Source organism: Metopolophium dirhodum, chromosome 6 (genome assembly GCF_019925205.1).
Source record: "Metopolophium dirhodum isolate CAU chromosome 6, ASM1992520v1, whole genome shotgun sequence".
Lineage (NCBI taxonomy): Eukaryota > Metazoa > Arthropoda > Insecta > Hemiptera > Aphididae > Metopolophium > Metopolophium dirhodum.
In genome coordinates this window covers 13,998,611-14,013,250 of record NC_083565.1, presented here as the reverse complement: position 1 = coordinate 14,013,250, position 14,640 = coordinate 13,998,611, and the positions used below count along the sequence as shown (strand labels likewise).

Sequence of the window (14,640 nt, the reverse complement as noted above, 5' to 3'; positions counted from 1 at the left end):
TAATTATCAGGTGGTCAAAAAGTAAATAATATTATGATTAGTAATTAAGAGTACAAATTCCATTCCAAATTAATGAAAGCATTACCGGATTCGAGTACAAAGTCGAATCCACTGATAATTCGTGTGGTTGATAATAACGTACGGTAAAGAAAGCAATTATAAAAACCAAAAAACCAAATTTTACCGGCGTTGCAGTGCATATAAAGAGGATGAACCACGTACTTTGAAAAAAAAATAGACTGACCTTGATACTAATAAAAATATTATAAAAAAAACCGTTTACGCACAAGCATTTAATAAATAAAACGGACAAAAGCACAATTTTGTTGTAATTTGTAATTTGTATATTTATAAATTATAATTGTAATTATTTTATTGCCCCCTTCTATCACATCTTTCAGTTTTTTGTTTGTTGATTACTGAAATCACCAAATTTATTTATTGTTTTTAATTTTACATGTTGTAAAATATCTATTTATACATTTTTAATAAAAAACAAAAAAATATCTTACGGTAACACCCATATAAGGGATTAGAAGACATTTGAAGAAGAAATTATAAGTACAAGAAGTTAAAAAAAAGTTAGCTAATGCAGAAAATTGTTACTATATTATAATATTATTTTTTAGTCATCACACCAGAAAGCTTGGCTAAATAAAAACCATGACGATTCTGTATAATACCCAAGGTATAATATACTCATCAACCACACGATGAAATTGTATAATGATTTCAATTACTAAATTTACAATATACGTATACAATTTATATATAGCCATTTTATATATAACCTAGCCATTTTATATATAGGTATATCACCTGTCAGGTTCACAAACGATTTTGGCCAAAATGTAAGTCTGTTATAGTTGCTACACGGGTGGTTAAGTGAATAATAATCGTGTAACATTATAACAGTTTGAATGAAAGTCTTTGTACAACAAAATAATATAATGTATTAATAAATTCAAGTTTGGTCGATTCAAAACAGGAAAAAAATTTAGAACAAAGTCTAAAACGTTATGTAAGAATTTACATAATACCTATTGATTAGGTATATAAATCAATATTTTGGTAAGGACATAAAGACAAATTTATACGAATTATTAATGTAGGTAATACAGACGGTATAACAATGAATTTAAGGGCTGCGGTCCATGTTTGATGCTTATAAAATATTTTTTTTCTCAGTATCGTTAATCATAAATATTAATTCGTATTTTTTGTTAAGACTTTAGGTAACCAAAATTTTACTATATACATGTATATACACTCATTTGGTCTATTACTGTATTACTAATTGTATACTATATCCTTTCTAACACTCTACAGTAGACGGGTCAGCGATCGTAGTTCATTGAACGACTTTTGGACACAAGCATGAATTCGAAATTCAACGCCATGGTCATATTATCACTGTCAGTATCTACCGAAATAATATTAGCACTTACCCTTTTCCAATAATTACTCACGTCTTCACCAACTGTAAGAGTTGGATGAATTAATAAAAACTAATAATCATAATAATAAAACAATTAAATATGATATTATATTACCATAATATGTTTAAGTAAGTACAATTGAATTACAATAAACAAAATGTTTGACTCTTAAGTATTTTTAATAATTCTTATACTGTACAATCCGCTATAATAATATGAAAAGACGTACAATATAAAATATTTTCCATTAAACACCGATTTTATTTCAAAATTATTATAAATTATAATATTTCATTACACCAACTACTTTTAGGTCTTACATATGTCATATTTATTAGCTTCAATTCTTAGATACCTACACCTCCCATGGTCTTAACAATTCTATCTCATAAGCCATGCAGCCAACTAGTTTATTATCTTTTGATTTTACTTTGGCTACAAATTTATATTTTCCATAAAAGTACACTTTAGGCATGTTGTTGTCTTCAAGAAGTGATGTGTCATAACCCGTTGATGTACTATAAATACCCTGTAAATATTCAATAATAATTACAGTTACAGATGATCATTTTTTTCTCGATCAAACATATAGTTAATGTTTTTATACTTAATATATTATAACGTTGTTAATTATATAATTTCATATTATTTGAATTTACCACATTATTAAATAACATAAATTACCATTGGTACTGGACAATTTCCACCTGGAATATGAAAAGCTTTGGCAAATGTACCCCAAGCATTTCCTGCGATGAATTTTCCTTTAGAACAGGCATTATTGGTTATGTAAACATTAGAATTAGGTTTCCAACCTCCAGTTAAACTCCAAGATTCAATATTTGTATCGAGCTAGGTACACGACAAAATAAAAACATATATAGTATTATATAGTGAATAGTGAAACATTTTGAAGGGTCAATCGAAAATAATTAAATGTAAAATCAATATCTATAATAGAATAATTGAAAAGTTATATGTTCGTGTTTATTATATTATATTATAACTTATTATTTGTACATAAGTGCTTTTGGTTGATATTAATTAATAATTATCGAAAAGAATCTTATTATAATTATTATAGCTGAGATCTAAATGAGCTTTTCACATGTACAATTTAATAATGAAACGTTAAATCAATTGCAAGGTATTTAAATATTTTGAAACTTATTTCACTACATCTATACTAAAACGTATCATGTTCAATTTATACTGGCACAAATTTCATAAAATTAATATTTTTTGAATACCAACAAAGTAACTTATATTTCCATTCAAAATTATAAATTTCTAATTTAGTAAACTTGGAACATTATGTCAATGAAAACAGATTGTGCATGCATCTTACATATTATACATAACGAGGTTTAAAATGATAACAAAAACCACTTATGGATGAGCATTGTTTTTAATTTCAAATGTAGTTAATGAAAATTAGACCTCTTGTCATCAGTATGATTAATTTATTACATTAACATGTACCACGTAAGCATTCAAAGCAAACCAAATTTTAAACAAAAAGAAATAAGTAATTTTTTATAAATATCGTAGTATCGTAAATTCCCGTTATTATAAAGAGTTCCATTGCAAACCAAAATATTATATTATTTAAAATTCACTTACTATTAAGGAATCGTCAAAAGGTACTCCTACTGTAAAATTACCCTTGAATTCTGTAACATTGGATGACTTTCTATTCAAATATAAACGCACTTGCATTGGTAGATGGTTTGTGTTCTCACATTGGTGAATTGATTTGATAACCAATCGAAATTTTCCCTGTAATTAGAATATGTATGTATCATAATTATAACATAATACAAATTATTACTAATTTTTAACAGTAAATAAAGACATAATATGATTTCCCTTTAAAAAAAAACCGTAGAATTTTTAATTTACCATAGGTAAGTTAGGCCTAAATAAGGATTGTGCGTTTGAGATAAAAATAAAACCAATACAGATATACAATTTTATTAGAATCATTTTTATATAACAGTTATATCTTATATTATAACATGATCAATCAATGTTGAGTTTGAATGTAAGTGAGAATTACATTTTGTAACTAAGTATAATAATATGTTATTGGTGCAGTTAAAAATAATATTCATTTTGGCTATTTAACATGAGTAATACTCCTAACTGACAGATTGCTTATCACATAATTGTTATAACAATGTAAATTATTAGAGTAGGATTTTAGTTTGATAACTATATAATTATTAAGTTATGAAGTTATTATAACAACACATATTAAATACTTAAAACACGACTAGCAATAAAAAACCTCATAAAAAAATTGAAATAACTTATATAATACAATAAAATTGGTTCTAATTATCATCCTTCCTATTCATTTTAGATTCTGATTTCTGATTTTTTTAATTTAGGCTGAGTAGAGTGATGAATGTACTGATTTTACAATGATGAATGTTTTTCATATTTTTATTTTAACATAGATATGGTTTTGGCCTTGATACAGTATTTTTCTAACTGATTTTTTTGTATAACGTTTTGTTAATCGCCATAGAAACGCAAAACAATAAAATAAAATATATAAGATACCAAAAATCAATAAATAATTCTTAATTTATTAAATTCGTTACAAAATGTACCATGATACTAGATATTTTTCCACTGCACTTCACCCAAAAAAATATCTATGGTTCGTCAGTATTGCTAGCAGATGAGAAATATCTAATCTTTATGTACACGAAATGTAGTAGAAAATATACTTAGTAGTTCTAACTTTGAGTGTTGATTCTGATAGAAACCTGTATCTAATTCATACATTTGAAAGCTGTTAATTGACAATTTTTAGTACTTTTTAAAATAAACGAGGGGAAAAATAAATAAATTAAGAAAAAACAAGAAATTTAGACAAAATCTGTTTTGTTTTTTTTTCGTGTTACTCGAAGGTTAGGTTAGCTTTTATATTGTATTTTAAAAGTGTCAAAATATAAAAATAAATACAATTTGTAAAACATTTACCATATTGATACAATAATAGTATATTCAAATATTGTTGTTTTTGACATGCATGAATGATAGCCTCAAATTATGGGTCGGCGTATTTTTTTATTGTGTAAATAATTTATTTATATATGAGCGTACGCCGTACAGTTAGAATATTGATTTAATCTATAGGTATAATTAAAATAACTTGTCCTGAACGTCTGATTCATCATTGCCTTTTTTTTCCATAATTATGGTATCGAGGACCAGGGGAGGAATAATTTCTGTCGGCAATACTTCTCACCCGGCCAACATCAACCTAGACTTTCCTCAGCGAGTGCTAGTAAAATATAATATGTCCACCAGGGAGACAGGCTCGGAAGGCTTACATCAAAGACTGTGTGCTATAAGGTCGGTGACTTGATCTGCTGCTGCCTATACTGCGGCCCACGAGAGAGTATTACTGTTTTGCGCATGTAGACTGTAGGCATTCCCCCACTCTGTGCCATTTAGTGTATGTCAAATACGTGGCAATGCGTGGAATCGAACGTGTTTTCGTCGAGTGACAGTAATACTCTCTCGTGGGCCGCAGTATAGACTTCTCGACCCGGCTCGCTACCCAGCCAGTCTTGGTTTCACGGCCCAGCAATGACCACCAGCCTGGAATACTCGAATAGGAGGAAGAAGCTGCGTCTGAGGTTAGATCGCCCTCATTTTTCAATGACCGTTGAATCCACTACTTCGTGGATTCCAACGAAATGTCTTTTAATTCATCCACAGACCTCAGAATTCACACATTGACAAGTTTGTTAACGTATAAATGTTTATTGTACAAATATTGATGTATCCAAACATTTCAAAAAACATATTAGGTATAGGCAGTTATATGAGCGCATATTACATTAATGTATATATTTTCTATTTATGTTTTTTGACTCTGGTCGGGATCCTTATTATGATTCGTAATAGTTTCAAGTTAATGAAAACATTGTTTTTGAATACATTTGAATATTTGATAATTATTATTACATAGCTGTGGTTGAACGTATTATAAGAATCACACCGTTGTCTTAAGAGGACGCCATCCCATGCGTTTGTTATTTCCGTATACAGACACATACCTACGGTTATGACTTAGCAAATTTTCGTTCACTAGTTTCAATAGTGTGCTGTTTGTTTTTATATTAGAGTGAACTGACATATTATCAAACTTCTAGGTAGGTAAGAAGATTATCATTCTGTGTTTAAGCGTTGGCGAGTTTTTCGATATTTTAATTTTCAAGCAATATAATGCATTGCGTCTCTATCTGCAGCTTTTGGGGCAGTACAATTGCTTCGATTGCTTTTTTATTTCAGCATCTTTTCTGGTAGGAAAATGAATCCAGTTGGTTTTCTGGTGATCAAAAGTATAAAATTCTTAGTAGTTTTCAAGTGACTGGAAAACAAAAATTAAGGAGAAATGGAGATTTTTACGCGTAACCAGTTTTTGACAAAATCAATTTAGTTTTTTTGGTGGCAACTTAAAAATTAATAACCATATGATACTTTCACCAAATGTTTGTAATCTAATATATAAAAATCTCGTGTCACGGCGTTTGTGGTCGCGCGCCTCCGAAACGGCTCCACCGATTTTTATGAAATTTCGTTTGTATATTTGGTTGGTATGAGAATAGGTCGTTAAGAATTTTTCACCCTCTTTGGTCCAACCCAGGGAGGTGCTCAAACGGGGATTTTGGAGATTTACGGTGAAAATTTTCGTTTCTAAATTGTTGCTATTGGTTATGGGAGAATTAACTAGTAAAAATTAGTATTTATTATCTGGTTATTAGGCAAATCAGGTGCAAGAATGCATCAAATAAAATTTTCACACATTGCCCACTTGATATGCTGGCACACGTTATCCGCGATCCAACGTAGTCGGATTGCCTAAGCGGTCATAGTTGCACCCAAAAGGAGTTGAACAATCACAATTTTTTTTAAAGTTGTAATTTTTAGGGGCAACAGAGTGCGCGGGATCAGCTAGTATAATATAATATCTTAGAGACTTAAAATATACTTAGATATATTATATGCTGGTAGTCATCATCTTCGCACAAAATCGTGTGCAGTGATTTTATATCATTGAATTCGAATTTAACACATCCGTTACAGCGACCCTTCTAGACACCTATACCTACTATGTACAGCAGATCGGTACTCACTTGCTCACCTTTTTCAATATATGTATCATATGCAATATATAATACATCCGTACATAATGATGAGAAATATTATGTTGTCTATATGAAAATTAAAAAATATTATTAGATTGCATTTCACCTTTTTCGAACGCCTTTATCGGGAGCAAATTTGGATGTGTGTCGCCTAGAATAATTCGGATGCAGTCGTTTTAAATATATGCTTATAGGTAATAAATACGTTGTTTGTATAAAAAAGTAACTTAATATTAAGATATTTCATCTTTGTATGAAAAATATTTGTGATTTCCGTTTTAAGTTTGTACGAACAACTTTAATATCTTCTGAGAATAAATTAATAAAATACAATATACATCCTTACTCGTGTTGTAAATTATGTAATTAGTCGGTTGCGTTTTTAATTAGGTTTATGCGTGTTGTCGAGTGCTGTTCAGAATTTAAGTAAACCTTAAATAGATTTTTAACACGAAAACTTGCAAACGCGGACGTTATAGTTTTGGTCATGAAACAAATTTATAATATTATACGTGCTAAGACTCGAAAACGGATGAGTACAATACGCAGCGTGCGGTATTTAAAAAATGAATCAAAAATTTTAACTCAATTAGCGAGAATTTGTGCGTCGATATTAATTAACACGCAAAGTGACGTGTTTCCTTGATAAGAAACTTTGCCGATTATAATTTAATTACCCAATATTCTAAGATATTCAATCATTAATACCGAACTGTGTGTCCCCATTTATATAATATATTATTATTCACTAATGAAAGGAAGTAGGTATATCGTCGTTATTAAATTAAGGTTGTTATGATACAGAAACGAGTTGGGATTTTCAAACAAAACTTTAATATATTATATGATATCGCTTATTATTGTTATGCGTTTTGGGAATGTAAATTGTACAGAGAAATAAGTCAACGGGTATTGACAAAATGTATTTGTAAGAGAATCAACAATCGACATTTTGTATCGATTAAGTCTTAAACGTTTCTTTCGTCGGTATGGTATACACTATACTATAATGACATTATTTACGATTTTACAAGGTGTACTTAAATGCACAGCGTGGCATATTTAACATTTAAATGTAAAATTGTTAGATCTAACGGAAACACTTTGTATGCATGATAATATTATGTTTGAACAGCGAACGGCCAGCATATTATGTTTTATGCTATACCTACTAATATAAGTGGGAAGATTGAGATATTATATCGTTTGACGGATAATGATATTATATGGGATACGTTAAACGATAATATTATTATAACAGTAAAATAATATTTAAATTTTGTTCTAATCGTAAGGAATAGCTCGTGAGGTCGACTTAGAAATTTAGAGATAATACTAATGGAAATTATTAGCATATTATAAAAAACTAATAGTGATTATCGTTATTGATTCGTTGAAACGGCCATGGTACGATGAAATCGCTCAGTGCCTTTCCCCCGTAAATCATCGCGGAAAGTTCAAATCACTATTGCGTAATCCTTCTTCATACGTGTCACTCTGTTTCGTTTCATTTTTTTGATTTTTTACGATAAATCATTTTCAAAATAAAATATAATCGTCATCATTCATCTCATACCGTACCACAATAAACGTATTGGTATACATTTATTATAATATATTATTGTAATGCAAACGACTGTATCTTTACGAGTTCGTAATATTATGATGTGCACCATAGTATATTAGTGAAACATGTTCTGCTGTAATTATTGAATATCTATTTATTTTTTCCGTCGATATTTTATTTTAATAGTTGTGCAGGCTACTCTGTATAACTGCTTTAGTGTGGTGGCCAAACTCTTTTCGATGAAAATCTATCGAGAATAAATTTTCCCTTTGGATATACAATTTATGTGACGACGAAACGGGACTGTTCCATCTAATTATTGATATCAACAGCATTACAATTTTTTAAATAAATACGTTTAAACGAAATAAATTTTCATAAATTATAAGAAGTAGAGTCACAAGAAAAGTAAAATGAATATAAAATATACTTGATACATTTTTATTTATAAATTATAATTGTAATTATTTTATCGCCCTCTTCTATTGCATCAGTCAGTTTTTGTTTCTTTCTTATTATAATTATCAAATTTTCGTATTGTTTTTAATTTAAAATATTGTAAAATATCTATTTATTAATTTTTAATAAAAAAAAAAAAAACAATTATTTTATGATAACACCCATATCGGTACTGCCGTACTGGATTAGAAGACAATTGAATAAGAAACTATACTTGACGTTAATAAAAATTCAGCCAATACAGGAAATCGTTAGTGTATTTTAATATTTTTGTCATCACACCAGGAAACTTGGCTAAAAAAAAACTGTGTGAGCCTGTAGAACTACTCACTGGGATATTATTTTTAAATGTAAACATTTAAACACATTTCGAATGACACGGGATGTATGGTGTATAAAAACGATTCTGTATAATACACAACGTATATCCTCAGCCTATTCGATATGAAATGGTAAAATGATTTTGATTACTACATATTTTACAATAAATGAATAACATTTATACATGGGTAACACATGTCGGGTTCACAAACTATTTTGGCCAAATGTAAGTATGTTAGTTGCCACATGGGTGGATAACTAACTGAATAATTGTGTAATATTATAACAGTTTGGATGAAAGCATTAGTACAACAAAATAATATCATATAACTCAATATAACATACAAAATAATTAGCACTTACCCTTATCCATTATAGTTACTTCACCAACTGTAAGTGTTAGGGGAATTAATACGTAACATTAATAATTATAAAAATAATAATAAAACAGTTGATTATGATTTTATATTACCATAGTCCATAATACAGGGTGATCCATTTAAGTGAGTACACTAATTATTTCCAAAAGTATTAACATTTTTTTTTTTTTTTTTTTTAACTCTTAGTTTTAAGCTTTTCTAAAACTGTTTAATATTTTAATTTTTTTCACCCTTATATTTGTTGGTGAAACGACTATCAACTTTTTATTTTCAAATGGTAACATATAATAAAAAGGTCATGAATTAGTAAAACTTTTTTTTTTATGAATTTGTGCGTTAAAATTTTTATGTTTTGTTCATTCGTTTGCGAGATACAGCTCCTCAAAATATTGGTGGTTGAAGGAGGCATTATAGTCAGTACCTCTGCAAAAATCGTAAAGACTAGGAGCTATAACTGATAAATTCGATACCATTCGACCTAAGGTAACAAATAGCAATTAATAAATGATAACTATTGTACTTTGAACCCTTATCATTTATTAACCTATCGACTAATTGGATATATGGAACTACCGAGGAATGATTAGTGAAAAACTGAAAGTCTGGAAATATATTATAACAAATTTATTTTAATCACAGTTTCACAGAGAATTATTTAAAAATTAAAATGGTATTACCATAGAATTCTATCGTATAAGTGTATTTCTATTTTCTATAATTATTATATGATTATAATATTATGCAGAAAGTAAATAATAAAATATGTAATATTACAATCTATACAACGTTATGTACAATGAGCAAATAGGATATTTATATAGTATAAGTAGCAGAATTTGACATTTTTGGGCAGGCACTCAGCAGCACCACCCGACCGAGTACATTTTAGATGTCGTGGTTTTTTTTATTTTTTATTTTAGTAGGTCTCTAGGCCACTGTCTTTTGAGTCTTCTAATTACATTGCCAGGAAGTGAGGTGGAAGATATCAAAAGGATTATCAAATCAAATAAGAATTCATTAAAAAATACACAGTTTACCGTCATTGATTAGTGCTACTATATGAAAATTATATTTCTATTATTATCAAAATCAGGCTTACCTACATTATAATAATAGTTATACATTATAGTTTTTGGCTTAAATTGAGAAGTATGTGATAAGTAATAACTATTATAATTAATAGGTAAATAAAGGAGTATAGAATATAGAAGCGCACTTGATCGATTACTACTACTACAAAGAAATGCACAGGTAACTGTAGCCAAACATTTATGAAATTTGATAGAGCACCTGCTGGATAAACGCCCTTCAAAAATGTTACCATAATTTAAAAGCCCAGGACTATGATAAATCTATTCCAAATTAAATGATACAGTTAGATCAAAATATTCGTTATGCAGTAATGCAAAATATGAGTTAAGATCATAACATGTATTCAAAAAATTGAAACAAACTCAACTTAACCCCTAACTTAAAAAAATACAGTAAAATTCAAAAATGGGACTAATAATATTTTAACTTAGATTTCGTAGGTGGTAATAAATAGCTAACAACACCAACCAAACAGAAGGAACTATTCAGTTGCAAAACACTAATACAATATAATTTTAAATACAAATATTTTTATGATACATAAATATTAGGATTAAGACATACCTACCTAATATTATAATAAAATAGTTATTTAAATATAATGTTTTATAATAGCATGTATAATAATGAAGATGAGTAATTTATGATTTTTTTTTTAATTAATAAAGAAACATACATTTTACCACCGATTTAAGTGTCAATTACTGATTGATGTTGTTAGCTAAATTAACTTAATTGTATAATATTTGTTTAAAAAAAAAAAAACAATAGCATGTACTATTTTCATTTAACATATTTTTAGTTTACTATATTATTGGGATTAAGTTTCTTCTGGAATGCAGATTTGATTTTTTATCTTTTTTGAAATTAACTTGAGTAGTTGAGTATTTACTATCTAATAAATTGAAAAGGATAAATATAACCAAATAATTTGATGGTTAAAAAATATGTTTACATACTTAATTCATTTTGTAGTCTCTTCAACTATTAAAATAGTATATGGGAAACAACAATTTTATTTGTCATTGTTCTCGTTTAGAAAATGTAATGGAAGATAGAAAATTATGTGATTTCAATATCTATCTCCAAATCATTTGGCCAAGTATATTTGTAGTAAATACAGATAAACTTAGTTCTTAATAATAATAACTATGCCAAATGTAAAATTTGAATACATGCAACTTATAAGTACTTCTGATCAGAGAACATTATATTTTTAAATATGTATATGTAGATAGACAGCCATCTTGTTGTGTCCAAGTAGATGGTAATAAGTAAATTAATAATATATAAAGTTTTATTAAGTTTGTGCTATGGTGTATTGGTGTCGGCCAATAATTTTAAGAGTAAAACAACTTTTGTGTTATTAAACTTTGAATAACATTTATTGGTGGTGTAACTGAAAATTTAAATAAAAACTGTTAATACGTCATAATAATGTATAATAATGTATGTACAAATTAATGTATTAATCATAACGACTTATTTTTCTACGTATACATTTTAAGAAAACTTACCAATAAACTTAATGTAGGTACAAATGTTGTGCTTTCTAAGTGGTAGGTATTATCAAATTTACACCACACTTAATAATATAAACTTAAATACATAATTTTAAGTTCAATGGAATATTTTTGACAAACTTAATGATTCAACAACTATTTTGTTAGGTATATTATGCTATTAAAGAAATTTAAACTGTCGGTATACTTATAACGGTTTAAAACATACACTATTTAGTTACATTATTAATTACATTATACCTACATTCAATATTTAACTATTTAAGTAGTGCTACGCTGCATGGCCACATGGTTTACAATTAACATTTTAGTATTTTACTTTACAAGTTTTAAAGTTTAGTATCAGTTTATAATAACTGATTGATTTTTTTTTACTATTATCATTAATTAATATTTTAATCAATTCTATTATCTTATAAGACTGTGTATGAATGTATGATTATTATTGTTCTATGGTAATATGGAGGGGATCTGGTGCGACAGCCAAGGTCAATAAAACTTAGCTTAATGGTCAAATTAGTATATAGGTATTATACCATAGCACTAATAGGACATTCAATTAATCAGCTTCAAAGTACAACTATTATCAATATGTTTAATGTTAGGTACCTTAGGTAGTTAGGTCGATCAGTATCGAATTTATCAGTTATAGCTTCTGGGCTTTACAAATGAAAATTTTTCAGCGGTACCGACTATAACACCTCTTTCAACCACCAATACTTTGGGGAGCTGTATCTCGCAAACCAATAAACAAAAAATAAAAATGTTAACGCATAAATACATAAAAAAAATGGTTTTATTAATTCATGATCTTTTTACTATATGTTACCATTTGAAAATCAAAAGTTGATAGTGGTTTCACAAATAAATATAAGGGTGAAAAAAATTAAAATAGTATACAGTTTTAGAAAAGCATAAATGTAACAGTTTAAATAAACAAAAAATCAAAAAAAGTTAATACTTTTCGAAATAATTAGTGTACCCACTTAAATGGATCACCCTGTATATTTAAGTAAGTACAATTTATTTATTGAATTACAAAAAGACAACATTTTAATTAATATAATAATATGGTGAACACTGTAGGTGGCCTCATTTATGAGAGAGACACCTTGTCTTGTTCTAAAATCTCGAAATTTTTCGTGTCGTATGTTTAAAATAATTGTGTTTAACATAGTGGTGTGTTACAGTGTTAATAAATATCTATAGAATGATAATTATTATACCAATTTTTTTTTTTTTTTTGGTTGGTTTATTTTTAAAATTAACTCATAAATATTTTTTAATATTTTTTTTTTTTTTTATTGATCTCAAAAAAATTAACATCGACAGTAAAGGCCATTAGTTTACAAATAAACATTAATTAAATACTAAATAATAACATTTTTTTTTTTTTTTTATATAAGATTGAACAATTTGGTTTGTTTCATAAACTTTATTAAATCATTGTTTTTTTCATGATTGGGTCCGAGTGAAGAGTCTAGGTTGTAGGATATCTTATGTGTGGTCCGCTCTTGGTTGAACATTAAACAGTCTGATATTATATGTTTGACGGTTAACAAGGTTCCGCAGGTTTGACATATGCGAGATTCCTCTCTTGCCATCAGGAAGCCGTGAGTCATTCTGGTGTGACCAGAACGGAGTCTATTGAGAACCGTATCTTCTTTACGGTTGATGTTAGGGTTTGTCCAACGATGTATGTCTTTTTTTATTTCGTTTAATTTGGTGTTTTGTAAGTTCCAAATTTTTTGCCATTTATATTTTGTGCGCTCATTTATGATTTTTTTTTGCGTCATCATATGACATTTTATTAATTAAGACGGTATCTTTGTTGTTGATGGCTGTTGAGGCGTGTTCGTCGGCTACTTCATTACCTATTATTCCCGAGTGACCAGGTATCCACATGATGACTATGTTTTTACCTAGACCGGACGCTATGGTGAGGTTGTTCAGAATTTTTTTTTTTTTTTTTAATAATTTGTGTAACGTATAATATGCTATAATATGAACAGACATACAATATAAAATATTTTCCATTCAAACTGATTTTATTTCAAATTTATTATAAATTATTATACTTCATTACACCATAGCTACTTTTAAGTATTATCTATGCCCTAACCTTAGATATCTGATCCAAATGATCTTAACAACTCTACCACATAAGCTATGCATAGCCTATATTGGTTTATTATCGCTGTTTTTCATCTTAGATACAAGTTTATATTTTCCATAATAGTAAACTTTAGGAATGTCGTTGTCATCAAGAAGTATTGTGTCATATCCCGTCGAGGTACCAAAACCAAAGTACCCTGTAAATATTTAATAATAATTGCGGATACATTTTTTATTAACGATTAAACAGTTTATACTATTCAAATGTAGTTGTTAATTATACATATTATAATTTCATAATACGATATTTGAATTTACCACATTTGTAAATATTATATAGCTATTACCATTGGTACTGGACAGTTCCCACTTTGAATATTAAAAACTTTTTGAAATGTATACCAAGCATTTCCTGCGATGAATTTTCCTTTAAAACGGCATTATTATGGTTACGTAAACAATAGACTTTGGTTTCTAACCTCCAGTAAGACCCCATGATGCAACATTTCCATCAAACTAGGTACACGACAATATAAAAACTTACCCAATATTATATTGAACAGTGAAAAATAT

At 28.1% G+C, this 14,640-nt stretch overlaps 1 protein-coding gene across 2 annotated transcripts; it reads right to left on the bottom strand.

Annotated features, from left to right (window-relative positions):
• Positions 1-1,677: 1,677 nt before the first annotated feature.
• Positions 1,678-12,286, bottom strand: LOC132947305 (uncharacterized). Of its 2 annotated transcripts, none has more exons than XM_061017562.1 (4): positions 12,197-12,286; positions 3,063-3,218; positions 2,124-2,291; positions 1,678-1,968 (listed from the first exon to the last, which is right to left on the bottom strand). In XM_061017562.1, the coding sequence occupies exons 2-4, from the start codon at positions 3,156-3,158 to the stop codon at positions 1,795-1,797; spliced, it is 438 nt and encodes a 145-aa protein (XP_060873545.1). In that variant the 5' UTR covers positions 3,159-3,218; positions 12,197-12,286; the 3' UTR covers positions 1,678-1,794. The 2 variants fall into 2 exon arrangements, with proteins under 2 accessions (XP_060873545.1, XP_060873544.1); XM_061017561.1 differs by having other exon boundaries at positions 11,947-12,278.
• Positions 12,287-14,640: the final 2,354 nt, after the last annotated feature.

Coding starts and splice junctions, on each gene's coding strand:
- LOC132947305 (XM_061017562.1), bottom strand. CDS start 3,158: ATGCAAGTGCGTTTATATTTGAATAGAAAGTCATCCAATGTTACAGAA. Junction 2,292..3,062: donor CTTTTGACGATTCCTTAATA/GTAAGTGAATTT, acceptor TCGTGTACCTAG/CTCGATACAAATATTGAATC. Junction 1,969..2,123: donor GAAATTGTCCAGTACCAATG/GTAATTTATGTT, acceptor GAATATTTACAG/GGTATTTATAGTACATCAAC.